Raw genomic sequence first — 21066 nt, 5'->3', positions numbered from 1 at the left:
TATAATAAGCGATAGATAACGTGGAACACAGTACTTCAATGTAACTGCAAACAATATAAACATCGTGTTAATTATCTCTTTGCTAAAATCACAAAATATTATAACGAACGATCTTGATTTAATAATTCCCGTATAAAATGAACACTATGTTTTTATTAGAAATTAATCTAGTTTCTAGACTTCTAACTAGAAATATGCGTATCTTGATTCTTCGTTACAGTTACTGTTCATGTGGCTTAATTTGTCCCCCATCAGGTTCACATGAATGGAGTTCCACTGAGGTGTTTGAGATTCTACTCAGCCTATTATCATGTGAAAGGAGGAAGAATAACAACGAGTTTATTTAAAAAGAAAACTTGGAGATTTTATCCAGAAATATGGGAATCTCTATTATCTCGGAAATTTGTTCTAGCATTATAGCACCTTGAGACAGCCCTGGCCGACGAAACGCGGCCATTGGTCGAACTGGTAGGGCCACGTGACCGTCTTGTCAACAAGCGTGCTTGCGCCGTGCGGTCGGCGTTGTGCGGGAAGAGAGGACACTAAGCTCCCGCCACTACCGCCGCCGTATCCAGTAGCGCGGCTCAGCTGTTTCTGTTTACTAAACAAAGGAGCCAGAAATCAGTTCAACGGTGGACGGCGAGCGGCACGTTCGTGTCCGTACGCGACACCACTCCTTCCCTAACCCCCCTCTGACCAACCGACAGACCGATCTCGGTTTCATGATCGCGGCGATAAATCGCGAGTGCATCTAAACCAGGAATAATCTTCGTTAAGCATCTTCGTACGCCCATATCACGGGATACACTCTCGAAAAACTATCCAGAGAAGAGAGCGAGAAACAAGACCGGGAAAACAGTGAGTACTCACCTTGCAAAATCTCTTGTCCCGTAGACGCGTGCTATAATGGCTCACGGTCGAGGTTTACCGGAAATTTGCTCGCAGTTTTTCATCGACTGTCTCCCTCGCGAGGAAGACAGTCGATGAAATCTGTTTATCTCTGTCGTTCAGGCCCAACCAACATCGTTGATCCTTGACCCGATTCCTTCGTTATATTCTCGTATACCGCGTCTTAATTCTGTTCCCGTTCCCGGTGTTTGGTCTTTCCGAACTCGTGCTCGATCGATCCGCCTGACTCGAGACGCGGAACATTTCTTTCTTATCCGTCCTGTCATCAAACCTCGTACTGAGAACTTCACCATCGCGATACGAAAACGAATTTCGTTGGTAAACGTTTCGGGATCCGCGAGTGCAGACAAGTATACGGATACGCAGTTCCCATGGACTGTAAAAACTATGATTCAGATGGACGTTAATGCGTCGCGATTCGAAGCTGTCTAGCGTTGAAAAAATGCTGGCAGTTTCTCGATGGTACACAGTAGCTCGCTTTGACGACAGTTTACTACCGCGATGTGCGTTCTAGCATTACGTAATCGCTATCAGCTGTGCGCGACAATCTACGTTTTTAGATGTTAGGACAGAATTACATTCAAACGATGAACGGTGATAAAAATGAAATAAACATAGAATAAAAATTCGAGAAAGTGGTTTATTCGACTGACCAGCTACTCGAGTGAGTCTCCATTCGTTCAATGTGAAATGTTTATTTTTTAATTCAGGTTGGAGTATTTTTGGAATGGATAGAGAATAAAAAATTGTTCAATTTTTGTTACACAAGGGATACTTTGCATCTAGGTGAGATGATTTTCACCATCCTTGGCTTTTATAGTAGTAAGTAGGCAACGCAGTTTGACAGCTGGTAGCGTCGTAGTTTCGTTGCGTCTCTGTTTATTCGAGGCAGTGCTATCTAGCGCAATACAGGGTGTCCCAAAAATGTTGTAATACATTGAAAGGGGTGGTTCGGGTGGTGATTTGAAACAACTTTTTCCTTAGCGAAAATGTTGTCGGAGGCTTCGTTGAGGAGATATTAAGCGAAAACCCCGACCAATCAGAACGCGAGTATCCCGGTGGAGCGTAGGCTACGCGTTAGGCGGCCGCGCTCATAGGCTACCGCGGCCGCTCCATCGGCATACTCGCGCTCTGATTGGTCAGTGTTTTTCGTTAATATCTCCTCAACGGAGCCTCGGACAACATTTTCGCTAAGGCAAAAGTTGTTTCAAATCACCCCCTGAACCATCCCTTTCAACGTGTTAAAACATTTTTGGGACACCCTGTAGTCTTTATCTCGCGCTTGGATCCTGGTAATCAGAAATCCAGTTCCGGGTTACGCTGAAGAAGATAATCTGTGATTTATCGACGGCAGAAATAACATTGTTATTAGTCACACATCGATAGGTGTCGTTTAATCGTAGATTTGCAATTGTGAAAAATAATAACAAATCTTTAGAACCCTCAGGGGCTGTAGCTGTAATTGGTCTCAGCTACAGTACGGGTTTGGCTGAATCCGAGGTACCCGAGCTCTTTGTAGGACTATTTGACCTTAGAGTTAAAAAATGAACCAAACGAATCTTTAAACAGTGGCGCTATTGCATCCCCACGAGGCCTAAGACAACAAAAACGAATAGAATATATTTTTTTATTTAATCTCATTCTATCGGAACAACAGAACGAAATCAATTACAAAAAATAGTACGAGAAATAGGTAATTCAGATTAATAATTGAGAAAATTAAAGTTTTCAATTAACCTTTTGAGGGATATTGACACAAGTGTGTACCATATTAAAAGAAGACCGCATATTTGTAGGTTGAAATTGATTCACAAATAAAAATTGCTTTGGTTTGTCTGTATTTGATTAGTCCATAAAAAGCCGTTTAAAATTCGTCCCTTAAGAAGTTAAGTAGGTATTGAAAAAACTTATGTTAACATAGAATTCAATACGAATGAACAAAGGTTGACAGATAGCAAGAAGTTGGATTTTCTGGGTATCTTTATTACATTTAGGAATGCATTTCGCGAGGTATCAAACGTGAACGACAATGGATAATAAACGAAGCTCGAACAAAGAGCCTCGGATCGTGAGAATTGCGTCGTTTCTTGTCTACGAACCCCAAGGTCGACACAATTGAAAAAGAATTGTACTTTACACGTTCGTTCGAACATAAGGAAGTGCGAAATTATCGCGACATTAAATGCCGTCTAGAATCGGAATTTCGTGTCTTTCAAGGAATTATGATCAATTTTGAAGAATAGTTCAGGTTCTTACAACTTACACTTGTGGTCGAATAAATCGAATAGTTTACTATTCAAATGTTAGGCGTAGAAATTAATTCAGTCTTTCTAGGGTAAACTTGCCATTTATTCATAAAGAAAACTTTTATTTGTGTATTAGGTTGTCCCAAAAGTTTCTTTCGTAATTTGCGCTGAATTATTTTGTGCGGTAGCGTTTATATAAATAGATAATCTAATTTCTTAGATGTTGATGTTGTAACAGTAATGGAGCAAAATGAATCGTACACAATTCAATAATGTAACATTAGACATAAAATATTGTGTATGTATTACTTATTAATAAAACGAAAGAAACTTTTGGGACAACCTAATGTAATAAAAACACACAAGTTTTAGCCCTTTAAAGGAAATATAAACTTTCATCGCTATATCCATTGTTTTGCGTTATCGAACAGATTAGATAAACTCCTTGACATTGCGTTATCGACGTTAATGTTCATTCGCGCGAAATTCATTTTTAAAACTCGCGCGGAAAAGTAAAAGTTTCATGGCGCTCGTTGCGCGACCACGTTCATCGGAAATCTTTGTTTAGAAGAGTTCCTCTTTGACGTCGGGCGAACGCTTACGGAAGACGTGGATTATGTAAACGAAAACGATTTGACTCTTGGAATAACGCTTCTGTAACGTTTACGGTGGCAGCGTGGGCATTTCGTTTTGCCAAGAATACCCGTATAAATAAATTATTAGAAAACAAACGACCCTTTCAACGTCCATTGTCTCGCGATTGTTTAGAAACACCAGAGCACCAACTGTTCCGTCTATTAAGAAGCGTTAAGTAAATATCTGGTAGATGAACGAGGGATTCTATTTTTTTCTCCATTGATTATTTCACGAAGTAATAAATCGTCGCGCGTGTATTTTTTCTTATAGTAGGAGCAATGACGGGCGAAGTGTGGAACAGAAAATTTGAATGATATCCTTTGATGATACTCCAGGTTTAGTGTAATCTCCTTACAGAAAAATATAAATTGCTGCACCGAATAAATAAAGTAATGTAATGAAGGTACGCCTTGAAAGTGAGAAAAAGTAGAGTAATAAATAAATGTTCGCATTAAAGAGTGATAAGTAAGTGATTATTAAATTGGAATAAAGACGTTTACGTTATCCACGTTGTGTAGGTGTCACGCCGTGTGACATTCTCGACGAAAGTTGTTGGTTAGAAAGATATAGATACTACCAGGAATGCTAGGTTATGTAGTTAATAATTGTATCGAAACAAAATTAGTCTCTCGTAGAAATTTTCACAAGTATTAGTTTAGCAGCGAACATGTTGCATCATGACACGCGAGCGAAGCAATCATCGATTCCAAAGGGAGAGGCTTGGCTGATTAAATGTGCTGCGTTATATAGTATAACTGATAACAATTATACATATGTACATACAGCGAACGGTGTTTTCACACACACGTCGACATAATTGCCGTGCATCGACGCGAGACACGCTATTAAAAGTCGAGAAACGAACAAAGAATACAGCGCATGTGCGCTCAACGTTTCCCAATCTTGCCAATCGCGTCCTCTACTTTCGCATCGTTCTGTACTATAACCTAGCTCTAACCTGTTGACGCAATTCGCGAGATATTGTTAGGCCAATCAACAGCCGATACGAGAATTCTCAACGACTCTTTCGGCCTATGAAAAAGTAAAAGTGACGCTGAGACGGCTACGTTCTCTAGTTTCCTGGTCGGTTTAACAGCTTTGGAGCAGCCTTGGGTTGCTCGAAACCATTCAACAGCCGCGGTGTATTGTGTTCCGTTCGAGCACTGATTACTCGTCAACCAAGGATACGTACTGCGCGTAAATTGATTGATTTAACACTAAAGTAGGCTTGTCGATATTATAATAACCGAATGACGATTAAGGGGTGCGCAGGAGCCAGAGCCAAACTGCGAGTTGACTTCAGCGACAGTTGCGGAAAAAGTAGGAAACTCCGGGACAAGGACAGAGAGGCCGATACAACAATTGCAGGAGAGACGGGGACAGGGCGATTAGGCTAGCATGATTCTTTTCGAAGATATTGAAGCAAAATAGCAATATTTTCTAATAATTCTGGTTTTAATATATTCGTTACACTTTGGCGGATGCGACTCCACAAGGCCTGCTTTTCCAATTTCGGCCTTAAAACTTTATAAACAATAAAAGTACGTTTGCCATCTTCATTTGATCGTTTATAAAGTTTTAAAGCCGAAATTACAAAATCAGGGCTTGGAGTCGCATCCGCCAAAGTGTAACGAATATATAAAACGAATATAAAACCAGAATTATTAGAAAATATTGCTTCTTTGCTTCAATATCTTCGAAAAAAATCATGCTAGCCTAATCGCCCTGTCCCCGTCTCTCCTGCAATTGTTGTATCGCCCTCTCTGTCCTTCTCCCGGAGTTTCCTACTTTTTTCGCAGCTGTCGCTGAAGTCAACTCGCAGTTTGGCTCTGGCTTCTGCGCACCCTTAATTGTCGGTCTCAAGCGGGATATCTTATTTTTGTTTACGTTTCGACTGATAGGATTGCCCCGAAACAACTATATAGATTTCAATTAATTCTTATGTTTGCTTTCTTTTTACCTATTTCTTTATCAAAAATGCACGCAATGAAATATATTAGACGTCGAAGTTAGTTCTGTGCCTTTCTAAAGTAAACTTACCAATCCATGTTCCATTACTACGAATTCATTTGTACTTTAATCTAATAAAATGGCGGCTAAATATTTCTTCTTAGAGTTATAAATTTACGAATGTAGAGACATAATTAATTTCTAGACCTAATACGTAGTTGTACAATAAGTCTCGGCATTAATGCGCGTTGAACACGGTCAGTATAGGTTAGAGACGGATCTACGTGCGGTGAATTGTATGTTCGTGTGCGTATGTCAGATGCATCTGTGCACGTGTATAATGCTCAGGTCGTGAGCAGAGCGAACGGCAACCTTGGGCAAGCGAGTAATATTCCGAGACGGGAGAGCATTTGCGCAGCATACGCGAGGGCAACTGGACTTGTGTCGATATTTCCTTCTGCCGGCTGTGGCCTGTTCTCGCCACCAGGGAAAGAATAGATCGTCATTGATTTTCTGCGTAGCCTCCCAAGTGAAGCAAATATCCTCAAATCATCGGCCATTCGAAACAGGAAACCGACCGTTGGAAAGATTCCGTTTGCTTTTTATTTTTACGCCTCGGTTTAGAAAGTATCGTTTATCGGTTTTTGTTATTCTCCGGGCCGTGCCTGAACGAAAATCATTATAGGGAAAATTATGGTAGAAAATGTTTCTACGGTTCTGGAGAATGGCCCAATCTTTTCTGCCTCATATCTCGCGATAACTTTCTAAGTCCTTGAGCCACGGGAGAACGAAGCAAACATGCTCTATTGGGAGAACCGAAATTTTTGCGATTCAATCATTTTCTACTCTGAAATAAGTAGTAGTATTGCCTTCTGAAGGTAAACAAAAGTTAGCTATTTATAGAAAAGTAAAGAAGCATAATTTATTCATATGTAAACATTCCAACCGTTGATGCACAGTTCTCTTCTGTATGAGTTATGCAATGAATTCTGAATGGTAGGTGATATTGTTCGTAACAATGTAATTAAGCAAAAAGGGTTATATTTATATCGTGTACTTTATTTACGAACAATAACTTGTCTTCCTAAAATTAATTGTGTAACTCATACAAGCATTGTTGATGATAACAGAAGGAAGAGGGAAATAAGGTCGTCAATTTTTTAGATTCTGTTGAACATTTTCACGGATAGGTAGTTTGTTCATTACGTTTTGATTTATTTAAAACCAATCGTTCGAATCTCTTGCGTCTCAACTGACCCAGTACGAGGCAGGCTCTGTCTGACATTTCGTAACAGTCAACACCAACGTATATTTAGATTCTCGTCGCCACGAGTGGGAAGAATGTTGGATTCGCACCCTTACGGCGCGTTTACACTGCGTGCACTTTCAAATTCGCGAAAAAAAATTGGACAGATCTTTAAACTTGAAAAATTTGTTTTGAGAATCGTCCGCAAATTTTCTTTGTTTTCTGGCTTAAGTGAAACTAGATGTATTTCTCTTAAAAGTGTATTTGCCAGCCTGCCTGAACAGGGACACGCGTTCTTGTACGCTAAAAAAATGTCGAGCGCTTTTAGTATCTTCCGCGTGGTTTGTTGCTGTAGTGTAAACGCACCCTTAACGTCGCTGAACCACTAGAACTCGGTGAATCGTCAGCTGTACAAGCTCGCACACTTACTCGACTCTAACCTGTTAACCACTTTTTTCTCTACTAGAAGTGCACTACAACTAAGCACATCTTAGTTATAACGGTAAATTATGAATATTCGCGAAATGTCTAATCTCATTTCAGAAGTACCAATAACATTACAGTTTGCCATAGTAATTCTATTGATCAAACTTCTGTGAGAACTGAAAATAAGATTATTTTTGAAATGTCAAAGTAGTAGTTGGACAAACAGGCAAGTCTTTGTTACTATTGAGAATGTACAATAAAATACTTGGAAGTTATGCGGGAGAGGACACTAGCGCCACCTTCGTTCGTTTTATTTTTTCTTTTAAATCGTACAGCCTTGGAAATGTCCAGGAAATATGATGTTTAGATCAATTGATATCATTTTAAACTGAAAATAAATATTTCAATTTTTGTTTGTAAGATTGTTTCGAAGATTCGAAAGAAAAATTATTATTTGGCTATTGCGTTTAGTATATTCAGCAAAACAAAGAATGAAACTTTTTCTTTTATTAAGGAAGTACTTTTCTCCTGGAATATATAAAATAAATTTCTCGAACACGATTCGAGTTAAAATTACCGGTGTTCCTTTTAATCGTTTCCTTGATGAACTGGTTTCCGCTCGAAGCTCCGTTTCAATTTGCACGGTTAGATTTGCGCTCGCCAATATTTTCTACGTAAAATCGCCGCTCGAGGAGAAAGTAGCGTGCCCGCGTTTAGCATTGTTACTCCGTCCGATGTTAGAGCAGTTAACAAACATGGGGGGCACGTGATGCAACGAAACGCGTTGTGCAATTCCATTAGAATTATTTTGCATGTTTGCTTATAGTTAGAAACGCAATATTTCCATCCAAATGCTCTTTCAATGTTGTTTTCATCATCATTATTATTCGTGATTGACAACTTAGATCTTTCCGAGAAATACTTGCTCGTTTGAATAATACAAAAATATAACGTTTATAACTCGTATTAATATAGCTAGCAATAATACATTGTTCCTAACTAAACGATTTGCCTAGAGTTTTATTTTTGGAAACCAAATGAAGATAATAATAAGTCGAATTATCAGTATTAATGAAACAATTAAAATTCAACGAAAAATTCGATTTTCTTTTTTAAATTATCGATTGCGGCTTAAACAATTTTACAACAGTAGTGATCGTTACAAATACGAAATATTTATTATATATTGTTTTTATTCGTTAAAACGTCATTAATTTTTGCAGTACTTTGTCTCGCATCCGTCCTTTATCCTAAAAATCCCATTTCTAGTTTTCAGTCTCCGAGTCGTTTGTTGTTCCTGATCCCACAACCTTTCCTCCCTCCTCGATCTGAAAGTGATCATCTGCGAAGGACCTCCCATGTTTCTACGCCACCCTGTATCCAGTAACTAATCCCGTCGACCTATTGTCGCGATTCCAACGCGTGGATAGCGATGGCCATTAACGAAGTTCTCGCATCGAGTTTACGAGTAACGCGATAAACCTCTTAGATCACCTCGTACAAGGTAAATGTGCGATCAAATTAACGTGCTTCACCAGTTTCATTCTTTTCGCGCGCAAACAGTATACAGGGTGTCCCAAAAATGTTGGAGGTCCTTGAAAGGGGTGGTTCGGGAGGTGATTTGAAACAACTTTTTCCTTTGCAAAAATGTCGGGTGGGGCTTCGTTAAGTAGATATTAATAAAAAAACAGCCGACCAATCAGAGCGCGCGGATACCGTTGGAGCGGTCGCGGTAGCGAAGGCTATGCGCTGAGCGGCCGCGTCAATATCCTTCGATGCACGTCGAGTCACTTGTTCGCGTACGAGAGCGGCTACCTAGCGCGTAGCCATCGCTATCGCGGCCGCTCCAACGGTATACGCGCGCTCTGATTGGTCAGTGTTTTCCGTTAATATCTCCTCAACGAAGCCTCGGACAACAATTTCGCTACGGAAAAAGTTGTTTCAAATCACCCCCTGAACCATCCTTTTCAAGGACCTCCAACATTTTTGGGACACCCTGTATATTTGACGATTGAATGGATTCCAATAAAGCTTTATATCTGAGTTTCTGATTCTCTTATTAAGATCTGCTTACATTTTGGGACAATATCTATTTAAAGATAACGATAGTTACCTTTTGCAGTTTTCCAATTTTTTATATATAAATTCGTTATTTGTGAAAATTAAAAAAATTCTTTTAAACGAATCTTGACGAGAGTTAAATTTTACGTGGAAAAGCTGAAATAAACTTTTTCTCTATTTTCTCTGATAAAGCTTTTAGATGCATCCTTCTTGTTAGATCGCTGGGTGCACCGCTGTCCATCTTTGTTTGGCGCTGTATCTCCGCGTCATAGAAAATTTAATGAAAGCACCTAACAAACTAAAACTCGCACGAATGGAATGCGGTAGTTTCTGCTTGACAAATTCTAAAGAGGAGGAAAGAAAGGGAAAGAAAAGCGCAACGAGCTACTTGTACATATTACGGAATATCGCGACGAGCAACGAGGGTGTAACGTTGCATCACTTTTCGCGAAGAAGAACGCGTCGACACGACTGTTGGAAACGGGCCAACCCCGTGCCGTTTCCGTTTACATGAAACTTTGAGCCACATGTTCGCCTCGATAGTATATACAGGCATGTCTCGTTAAAAACAGGCCACCTTAATATCTTCGCTATCTTAACCTACTGAGGAACAAATTGCACAGTTTAACAAAATTAATTGCTACAATTCAAAATGGCTGATTCAACATGGCGGATTCAAAGTTAAGAAACTGCCTGTTCACTATCAGCGAAACTGAAGTCAACTTCAGACTTAACATTTAATTTGATCTAAATAGTGTTCTAAACGCAGATATTTCGTTCACCGTAATTATTAAATTCTTTTATATAAGTACCATAGGGCCAAATTAATAATTAGATATTTCTCAATATAAAGCATAACACTAGTCCGCTGATGATTAAGGTGGCACGTTTCTATCAAGACACTCTGTATGTGGCAGCGTCTCGCGCTTTCTAACTCGCGAGCAATTTTGTATCGTTTCTTTGGGAAAAACATCACGCTCGAAGAACGAGCTATAGTTTGAAAAAAAAAAAGAGGAAAAACATCGGTCTATAGTCAAGGGGACGAGCAACAGTTTCATCCCCATAGAAAATTGCACGAGCGTGATGAGATGAACGTTAGGGTATCCACGTGATAGCCGTTGCATTACTCCCTGGCTTCCCCTACGTAATCGCGATATCGGTTCAATGGCCATGCGAAATTAACTTTCTCCGGTGCGCAGCTCCGCCAACGAGAACTGTATTAGCGCGTAGCGATGTCCTCGAGACGCTTCGAACGCAGTTTTCCGTTGTAGCTGGAATTAGAACTGGGGCATGGACTACTCGAATTTGTCTGGATTCGGACATTCGATCGAATATAATTCTGGTACTATTCGAATGTTTGACTGTACGAATACTATCCAGATAATTGACTATAACAATACAATTCGAACACTTGGCTACAGATATACTATTCGAATACATGACTATACGAACAAGTCCATTCGTACCATCAGAGCATGTAGAAAGTCTTCAACAATTCAAATAATTCCCAGCATCTAACTCGATACTATTAGGTTGTCCAGAAAGTTCGCGCCAATTTCTAAGAAAAATTCAAAAACACGTTTGAATTTTAATATATATTTATCGAATTACATAGGTGCCATTTTGTTCCACAACCTTTCCACTTTTTAAGGGATGTATACATATTATTTGTTTTCAACCACTTCAATGTATTCAGGCCTGTACCACCTACCAAAAATCGACATGGACTTTCCGGACAACCCAATACCCTCATCTTTTCCCAAGTCTGATCTTTAATCTTCCCATCTGTATCATACTCAACGACAGTCCAGTTTCAACTAATATTTGCCCTGACCATAGTCCTCTCAAAGACTGACTACACCATTCAACCCAATTCTCCTTTCAATTCCTTCCAATTCTGTTCTTCCACTCTTCTCACAATCTCAAACATTCCATGAGTCACCGGACACCTCTATATCGTCGCAGGTTGTCTACTGATTCCGGACCACCTTTCTCACTCTTCGCGATTCAAACTCGACGAGAACGAACCGTAGGGCATTCGTCCGCTGACAAAAGAAATTAAACGAGTCACGAGAAGTTCGCGTGGGCGAGGCTTGAATAGTTTTCCAACGACGACTCAGGGAACCAATACCGGTTTTCCGTCGCGCAAAAAGACAATGCTGCGACCTTAGCGGATATGGTCAGACCGTGTATTCCTCGAGGATGCCCGGTTCGACGGTTTTTTCCTCGAGGATGGCCCCCATCTTTCCTTCTCTGGCGTCGATGGGCACCTTGTGCTCGCCAACGTTACCCTTTGTCTCTCACCGTCGAAGACTCGATCGCGTACTTTGGTGTTCTTGCTTTCTTTCTGTAAAGTTAAATAGAATCTTTAATTTCGTACTAATGTCGATTTAATCTGGATAATTTCAGGTTATCGAAAGGGGCGCGTAAAGGGGGTAATTTAGAATCTATGTGAAGATCGTGATGTATCATTCACAGAAACAATTTTGTTGGTGTTTTGAGTTCAAAATTTAATATTACTTGAAAAACAGAGCTGTATATCTAGTTTCATAAGAATCACTCGAAAGGAAAGATGTATATTTGTACCTCTTCTTATAAACTTTGATGGTTTCATCTCCTAGATATGAAAACAGACCAACGTAAATATAAAATTTCTAGAGAAATAGTGAAGAGAAACTTTTCCAAGAGATGAAATTAATTCTTATCGACGATAAATAATTGGAACGCAAATCTTTATTTAATATTATTTCCTCGTTGACTCTCTGGACCTCGATCCCTCTGACTGGACGATCTCCTTTCAGAATGCAGTAAACATGCCGTCGTTGCTGGAAGCGCTGGAGCTGAAGTACGGCAGTTCAACGACCGAGTGCTCCCTCACGGACGAGGAGACGGAGTCCAGCTCGCCGAAGGCCGCCCTCTCCGTCAGCATATTCATCCCGAAGAAGTCGCCACGTCACACTGTCCCAGCCCTGCTGGTGCTCCAAGACTGCGACATTGAGTCGGCTGGAAACGACGCCGAGAAGTTGCGAAACAAATGCAAGAATGTCGAGGAGCTCGACCTGGCCCAGAATAAGCTCTCCCAGTGGACGGAGGTGTTCGAGATTCTGCAGCACATGCCCAAGATCAAGTTCCTCAACCTGAGCTTCAACTGCCTTGCCGAGGTCCTCGATGTCAGACACGGGAGCTACGACCACCTGAGGAACCTGGTGCTGAACGGCACACGGGTCTCCTGGTCGACCGTACAGGGTCTCGTGAGGCTGCTACGCAACCTCGAGGAGCTCCATCTGTCCTTGAACGAGTACAGGACGGTCGATCTGGAGCACCAGAAGTCCGAGAACGGGAACGACTCGGTGAAGAAGCTTCACTTCACTGGGAATCCCGTGGAGGTGTGGAACGAGATCTCCAAGCTTGGCTACGTGTTCCCTAATCTCGAGAGTCTGGTGTTAGCCGAGTGTCCTCTCAGGTCGCTCGCGTTGGTCGACGACAGGAACTCCAACGACGAGGAGACCACCACGTGCCCCGGCAAGGATCAGGAGAACCTTAGCGAGGACAATGAAAATATGAACAACTTGGAGGCTGACGAGAACGTGGACGAGAAGGGGAACAGGATATACGCCGAGGGCAAGGTCAACTATGACAGGTCAGTAGTTGGGGGATACGCGATTCGTGATTAATGGTTGATGAGTAGACTGGGATTGTTCGTCCGCGTAAAATATGCATATATGCGGGAAACGTTCGCGGAATATAACGGGAGTATACGGTATAAGTAAAATAATAGACATTATATATTATGCATAACGTAGTACAATATGTAATGTATTTATACATATATATTTTATTGATACATGGAGATGGCAATATAGTATGCAGTACAGATGACGACGATATAGTTACGAATGATGACGAGAACGTGTATTATAATAACGATGATGTAGTATGTAGTATAAATGACGATGATAGCAATGTGAATGACAACAACGATAGGATCTGTGCGCTTTTAACCTATCCTGCACATTTCCATGAACATTCGCATTCAATCAACAAATTCCCAATACTCGAGACTAATAATTAATAAGCAATCATGCACGATTATCTCTGGGAAAATTGTGCGTTAACGTTTTATGATTGTAGAGTGCAAATGTAGTTTGTGATTACCGACAGGTCCGAGTCGGAATCGGAATCCAGCGGGACGAGCGTCAGATCCTCCCACGATCCTTTCAGGAAGCTCAGGTTCCTGAACGTTAACGGTACACTGTTGTCAACGTGGGACGACGTGGAGAGGCTGGCCAGGTTCCCCGTACTCAAATCGCTGAGGATCCAGGGTTGCCCTCTTTTCGAGGTGAAAGACCGTTTTATGAGAGATTCTCTTTTGAAGTTTCTTTAAAGTTCCTGTGTTTTCTTCAACGACCCTACAACGAACCCCAGAAAGCTAACCTCGTCAGAAAGTTTCATTAAAGCTCGCCTGGGTCAGTGACTCTTGATAGAGGGAAAGATCAATACCATCCAGTGAAATGAAATTGTGGTTTTTCCTGGGAAGTGGGAAATGATTGGTTAGTTTTCTAGGGCTAATCTTTTTCTTTGAGTATTCATTTTCTAAGTAAACAAAATTTGATTCTTTTATTATGAAATTCTATAGTAATGAATACTGAGAAAAAAGGTACAAAGGTATATCTATCTTCAAAACTAAAAATTCCGTGCGCCGCCTGGTCCGAAGGGATATTTTATTTCTGGAATGACGATTATGTGGCCAAGCAACGAATACGTTGCTTGCAGAGATTTCAAACGAACAGTTCACGGGAACGTTTGACAGAACTAATAAAAGGAACGCCGTTGAGATGCGAAACCGTTACGACAGGTTGATCTAGTATGCGCCACTGGACCTGTTCGTTTTAGCTGTTCTAAAGGAAAATCTTGGCAAGAAATCAACCAGTCTCAACGGTTTCCTACGCCTAACTTTCGAAAACAAGCTCTTCAAACTGAATTAGACGCCTATTACGTTTCAACTAGTCGTCAATTTAAATTATAAATAAATATACTTTCAGAATGTTTTGCTATAATTTTGTGAAAACAAAGGAAGAAGAAAAGGAAGACTACTTGTCATATATGAAAATTATAAATAATTCAAAAGAATTCGAAGTTATGCGAAACGCGACACTAGCGCCACTGCGATTCATAGAGGGCAGATGTATTGCTCGGTCATGCTCGATATAAAATATTAACAAGCTAAATTAAGAGGCAGTTTTAAAACTGTTGGTCCTTTTCAGAGTCCTCGAGAGTACACTGAACATGAGAGGCGACAGCTCTTAATAGCCAGACTTCCAAACGTCGAGACATTGAATGGCGGGGGCGTAATATCATCCCAGGAGCGCGAGGACGCCGAGAGGGCCTTCATCAGATACTACATGGACAAACCGGAAGCGGACAGACCGGAAAGGTTCCGTCACTCACTTTTCGATCGTACCTTAATGCAAACTCTCCTTCTAATTCTTCCTGTTTCTCCATTTTTCTTAATGCTTTCGCATGTCCCAATCGAGCATGCTAATCGGCTCTTCTATATTCGTATTTTAATGGAATTCAGGCCATCGTGGTTTCGTTTCCATTTCCATTGCGGTCCCAGCGTTTCTCGTTGTCGGTTGACGTCTATTTCAGTAAAACCCATAAAGCTATTCTAGTTTCACGGTCATCGTTGCCGTCGCGACGACGGTAGCGAGACGAACCCTAACTTGACCCTATTCCATCATTTCAGGTACTCCGAGCTCGTGGCTATTCACGGAAAGCTGGATCCGCTGGTACACGTCGACCTGACGCCCGAGAAGAGGGTCAAGGTCACCTTCACTTACGGAGATCTCGTCGAAGTAAGTTCACGAATCACGTACCAGGTGCACCATGACACGTGGAACACGCAAAGACAGGTGTGTCTTCTGTCTGTCCTTGTTCTTAAGCTATAGTCATTTTTTGTGTTCCGTCAATTTTCAGTAACAGTGGCTTAGTGGATATCAGTGTAATGAATTTTAATGTACTATTTGTGTACAATTCAAAACTTCACATTATTGTCATTACTTGGTTTACTTTTGTTCTCACATGTTGTGGTGCACACTGTATATAAGAAGTAAATTGTTTCAATATACCCCAAAAATAATATAGCAGTGACTGCCACTTGTTAGTGATACTTTAAAACAGAGGGAAGGAACAATTTTTCAACCATGCTTCAGCTTGAATTAATACAAGTTTATTTAATTTCTATCATAAATTAATAATGTATATGTGGGATCAGCATGTCATATCGATATAAAAACAATCCTTTTTCATATTGCAATTCGAGACGTCGGTATCGAGATATAAGTAATAAAACTTTTAAGAGTAGAGGCGTCCGCGTGCAGTCAGCCGACTGAAATGCAAATGGCTTCCACTGTCGCATTAGTAAACTTTACTGCTTGTATCTTGGCGACAAAGTTTCCGAGCGCATAGTGGTAAAGGAACTTTTGATTTCTTTTTACATGAGGAATTGATCCCCGCATTTCCTAGACGGGATTGATCCCCGCATTTCCTAGACGGGATTGATCCCCGCATTTCCTAGACGGGATTGATCCCCGCATTTCCTAGACGGGATTGATCCCCGCATTTCCTAGACGGGATTGATCGATGCTACAGTATTTTTTGCTCGTATAACCGAAGAATTTGCTTCTAAGTAAGTCGGAAAAGTAAATTGATTTTAATTAATTCAAATTTACGATTCTCCCACGGAAACCGATAGTTGGCCCTGACTAAAGGGAAACCTTTCCAAACACCCTCAAAGCCCTATATCTAGAGGGCATAATTTACGTCCGCGTGACCCCAAACACTGTAAACATTGATGGCGCTTATAGGTACGGTCCGTGGACGTGTACAGGACGGTTTTTGAGCTGAAAACCAAACTAGAATCTATGGTGAAGATCCCAGCCAACAGGATGAGACTCTTCTACGTCGATCAGGTAAACCAATTCAAATTGCTACGCTTTATCGGGTATTTTTGTGTTTGCTTTCAGAATTTCTGGTTCCTCGAGTCCCTCGAAAAGCACGAAATCAGGATATAGATAAAATCCCAACACCCTTTCACGCATTTTTTCCGATCCTCGGCACTTCCTGCAAAATTTCTGAAATACATTAAGCACATTAACGATCAGAGGTAAATTATTTCGTAACACATTAGCTGTCAAAATTAACGTGTTCGTAATAAAATTTTGATTACCTTTTTCTTTTATATAAGGTATATTAGGGTGTCTACAGATGGTAGCAGTTTGAACAAGTAATTTATTAAGCAGCGAGTGATACTAAAAAAAGATATCAAGATTTCCTTCATCTTTTCCTTCATCCTTCATTTCAGGTAGAATCGGACAGCATGAACAAAATTTTACTATTTTCTCTTTTGATTGTTGTATTCAATTCTGTCATACAAAAATTATCATTCTATTTTTAAAATTTAAGATGGTCTCCAAATCTCCCTTATGTCATCAACCTAGCTGTCCAAACGAGCTGAAGATTGCCAGTGCGGCCGTCGAGTTGCCCACATTTTTCCAACGCATTGACCATACGATTAATGATTTTAGGAAATGAAGGCGCAGTATGGGCCAGAAGAGATGTTGTATCCGAACAAACAGCTCTATCGGTACAATATTCGAAATGGAGACGAAATCATTATCGATAGTAAGTTGAACCGGTGCGCGTCGGCGTCTTCGACCACGTCTTCCATACGTTCCTGAAGAAGGTTTGCCAGCGAGTCGTCGGACGACGCTAAGCACACCTGATGACAATTGTCGGGATCTGATCTTCATTAACGGATCCACGACCAAGATCGTTGATCGCCAACGGAGAGACTCGGGATTTTTTTACATACATACATAAATACATGTGCCGAGTGAAAATTGTTTTAGCGATTATATATATAATATATATATATATATTTATCATCGATTCTTCAGGGTTGAGAGACGTGCGACTCGCGTTACGAACCGAGAGAAAGGACACGGTATCGCGCGGTGAACGAGTGTGCGATGAAGCTGAGTTTGGATTTACGTAGAATTCGAACACAGTACATATCTTGAGCGAGACGTTCTCCTATGTATTCTGTATCATAACGTTTTCACGCTAGAAACTTGAGTCGATACGATAGCCAGAGAACACGCGAACTCTTCGAAGTTCGTCGAAGATCCGCGCCAAACGTTAGCGTAGACTAGAGTCCACATCCTAGCGGGGAAACCGCGAAGTACTTAGTTGAACTAGTAGCTCTAGCTACAAATTGTTTTCCAAGTAGTAGACGTGGCCTGTTGCTTCAGAACACGGACGTTATAACGTTAATTATTGTACAGAAAAAGAGAAACGGTAGAGTGTCGATCATCGTTAACCTTTGGATGACGAGTATCAAAATCATGTAGGTCGTAACGTAGCAGACGAGTTGATTTCGATTGGAAACGAATCGACGCGTGAATCAAGATGGAAACGGAACTTTCGGTCGGAGAGGGACTCACTTATGTTACGCGGATACCGAATAGTGAGATGTTGACTCCAGTTTGTTGATCGATGTTTGATTATACTAAAGAGAACTTGACGAAGGGAACGGTGAGAGTTGAGTTTGATTCGTTGGGGGACTTTTAACTCAGGACAATGCAACGAGCTCGACGAGACGAGAAAAGAAAAGAAGAGAACGTCGAGGCTGCTGAAGAGATTGAACTATTTTTGTAGACCGCAGCCAATTGTATCTAAGAAGACGCGGAACAGGTGGATAAGTGGCTGGGCATTGATAAAAGTATACATGGTATACGGCTTTGTTTCGTTTACACGGCAAAACGTATGCGTGGGGTTATCAGAAGATTTGCTAACTGGATCTGTGAAGAAGGATAGATTAAATTGAGTGTTTAATAGTTATCTCTTTTCCTGTATACTGATCAGCAAAGTTCCTTATTTTTTCGTGGATCTTCTCAACAGTGCCAAATCAGTCCTCCGCGGTGTATCTTCATCGCGGGAAAGATGACGGAAATCAGAGATGGCCAAATTAGGGGAATAAAGAGGGGGTCATTTTGCCTAGAATGAAGGTATAAGTTCAAAGGGTGAAGATTTGGTACAGTTGATGGCAGGATTAAAACTCATAAATGGGACTTACACAGGGCCTTCCAATAAGGGCACAATTACTAACCTCTCAATTATGAGAAGAATAGTAGCCACTAAATATTTGGAACCTTTTATGACACCCCCACGTATACACTAAATTTGTCCGTTACATTTGGCAAACGAGGAGGTTCTGCCCTTATCCTGGACTAGCTCAACCAATTTGTAAAACCTGAACGCGTGTTTTTATTGAATAGCAGAGGCGAACAGAAAGTAAAAGAATAATCAATGGTGCAAGTTTTGTCATGTTTTGTACATTTGTTATCCAGCATAAGGGGGATGAACTTGTATGCTTTCAGGACCGTATAAAATCGCGAATCGTGCATTTTCGTTGAGTACTTAAGGTTCCGAAGTTATCGACACGCCATAACAGCGAATCGAGTACTATTTAGTAACACGATATTTTGCCAAGTTTCTATACTCTTAGGGGATAAATTTACAACCGTCTTTCAACGTGGTATATACAGAAACATATATTATATTGTTTTCTTTTTTTTTTTGTCTGAGGTTTATAAAATGCGCAAAAACGCCAGTGTTCAATTATCCAGAGTTGGACTATTAATTCAATCAACAATGATCACAAGTGACTAAGAATTTATGTAGTCGTTAATCGTCTTCTGGGAATATCTTTTGCCTTGCTTAAACGTGTTCTACGATAGGCCCAGAAATACTTGTTCTCCATACAACTAGCGGTGCCAGTGGTAGGAAGGACAACTATTTCTAGGTTTATTGTGCGATTTACGAAGACACTTGGGGCTTGTATTCTGCGTGCATGGAAGTAAAACCTTGAAGAGTCACTTAGTGCCTGTCTTTTACTAACGTAACTCGAATACTTATAACACTGCCCTGTAAATACCATGAACGTGCGTACTTCCGACAGACTTAGGTTTTGCGAGCGCGAGACAACTTTGTCGACTCTTCACAGGTAATGCGTCGACCGTATCCGGACTCTGAGCATTGGAATATTTGGTGAATTTAACCCAGATATGACTGAAGTTCTTTCAGAAGGATCTCGAAGTTTTCTAGAATAAAATCTTCAACATATTCGAGAGCAATAAATGTTCTAACACTCTCTCCAGTAGCCGCCATTTTTTGCACTTCTGTGACGACCTCTTGAGAGAAACTTCGCAGATGATACACCCGTTGTATCTTTGGTCTCGAATATACGTTAAGTATATTGTTATTTTGTTTTTATGCTAGATTTATTAGGTTAACGTTTCTTGAAGGACTATTTAGGGAACATCTTTTCCCAATTAATGTTTTATCATGATAGATCCAGAAATGGCTGTTCTGACGATGCGACTAGCAGGGAGGACAACTGTTTTTGGACCCATTGTACCTAAATTATTTCTTGAAATTGTGTTTACACGACAAAATCTTATCCGGGTTGAGGTAGAATTGGTATTTGTTGAAAATTGCCTGGAGCAAAATTTTATTAAAAAAAAAAAGAAAAAAAAACTGTCCAAAGCAACGAACAGTATCGATATTCCAGTGCGAGGAACGTTAATGTTCGCGAAAGAGTGAGGTGCGCGATGGAACTGAAGAGAGATCTCAAAGATGAGATTGTGCAACGTGAACATTGTTAATGTTGGATTTCAGGGTTGCCAATAAATTGAAAAGCATAACCCTGAGATTCTCCTGAGCCCTGTACGTGTCTAGTCCCGGAAAAAGAACTCTGATTTATTCTCATTTTCTATGATAACAATCCTTTATTGTGCTGGCGCAAACCTGTACGTACTAACGAAATAAAATCTTTGTACGAGACGAAGGAAATGTTTGAGCACGACCACGCAAGAGCTTTGCTGACCTCCATGTTGTATTTTTATTAATTTATTTCATATTTGAATTATACATTAATTTGATTTGCATTTGAATATAAGTATTAATTAAATTCCTGTTCAATTTCTCTTTAATAGATTTAAATTTTAAATTTGAATTAAATCAACACATATTTCAGATACAAGTTTACCGATAAAATGCATATACATGTATAATTTTGAATAAGTTTACTCTGAAATATAGAAATGAAGAATAATACTGTGATAAACTAGTAGAAGACTCATTCAACCAGTCGACGAAGAAAGAATTTTGCACAACTCTGCCGTGAGTGCATCGATCGCTTAGCGTCGCGACAACCCTGAGGGCGACGCTGTGCCGATTGCATAGTGTCGTAGAGAATGGAAACGATATACTCCAATAGACGCTCGACCCATCGCCAATAAAACGACAATCAACATAAAAGAAACAATTTTCGAGCAACATTGGATAATGATTATATCTCTATTCATCGTTTCGTTTTTCTTGGAACATAATTGTTACCCATGAAGTTAAATCATATCACCTATCCTCTGTGTCTTAAATGCATCTTACAGGTTCATCAGGTCTTATCACCGTCCAAAGAATCACTAATGATGGAACTTTACAACTCACCTGATCCAAGGAAACAAAAGA

The 21066-nt window shown here is 40.4% G+C and overlaps 1 protein-coding gene across 1 annotated transcript; it reads left to right on the top strand.

Annotated features, from left to right (window-relative positions):
* The first annotated feature begins 715 nt into the window (after positions 1-715).
* LOC128878042 (tubulin-specific chaperone cofactor E-like protein) lies at positions 716-20480 on the top strand. Its single transcript, XM_054125843.1, has 7 exons — positions 716-858; positions 12276-13114; positions 13636-13813; positions 14739-14908; positions 15221-15329; positions 16341-16445; positions 17061-20480. The coding sequence occupies exons 2-7, from the start codon at positions 12288-12290 to the stop codon at positions 17211-17213; spliced, it is 1542 nt and encodes a 513-aa protein (XP_053981818.1). The 5' UTR covers positions 716-858; positions 12276-12287; the 3' UTR covers positions 17214-20480.
* Positions 20481-21066: the final 586 nt, after the last annotated feature.

This window comes from Hylaeus volcanicus, chromosome 6 (genome assembly GCF_026283585.1).
Source record: "Hylaeus volcanicus isolate JK05 chromosome 6, UHH_iyHylVolc1.0_haploid, whole genome shotgun sequence".
Lineage (NCBI taxonomy): Eukaryota > Metazoa > Arthropoda > Insecta > Hymenoptera > Colletidae > Hylaeus > Hylaeus volcanicus.
Note: the sequence above shows the minus strand (reverse complement) of the source record. Positions and strands in the feature narration are given on the sequence as shown.

Bases quoted from the DNA above. Each gene is read 5' to 3' on its own strand.
- LOC128878042 (XM_054125843.1), top strand. From the start codon at position 12,288: ATGCCGTCGTTGCTGGAAGCGCTGGAGCTGAAGTACGGCAGTTCAACG. The intron at 13,814-14,738 runs GTGAAAGACCGT...GGTCCTTTTCAG, and splicing joins AGGGTTGCCCTCTTTTCGAG to AGTCCTCGAGAGTACACTGA. The intron at 15,330-16,340 runs GTAAGTTCACGA...TGGCGCTTATAG, and splicing joins CTTACGGAGATCTCGTCGAA to GTACGGTCCGTGGACGTGTA.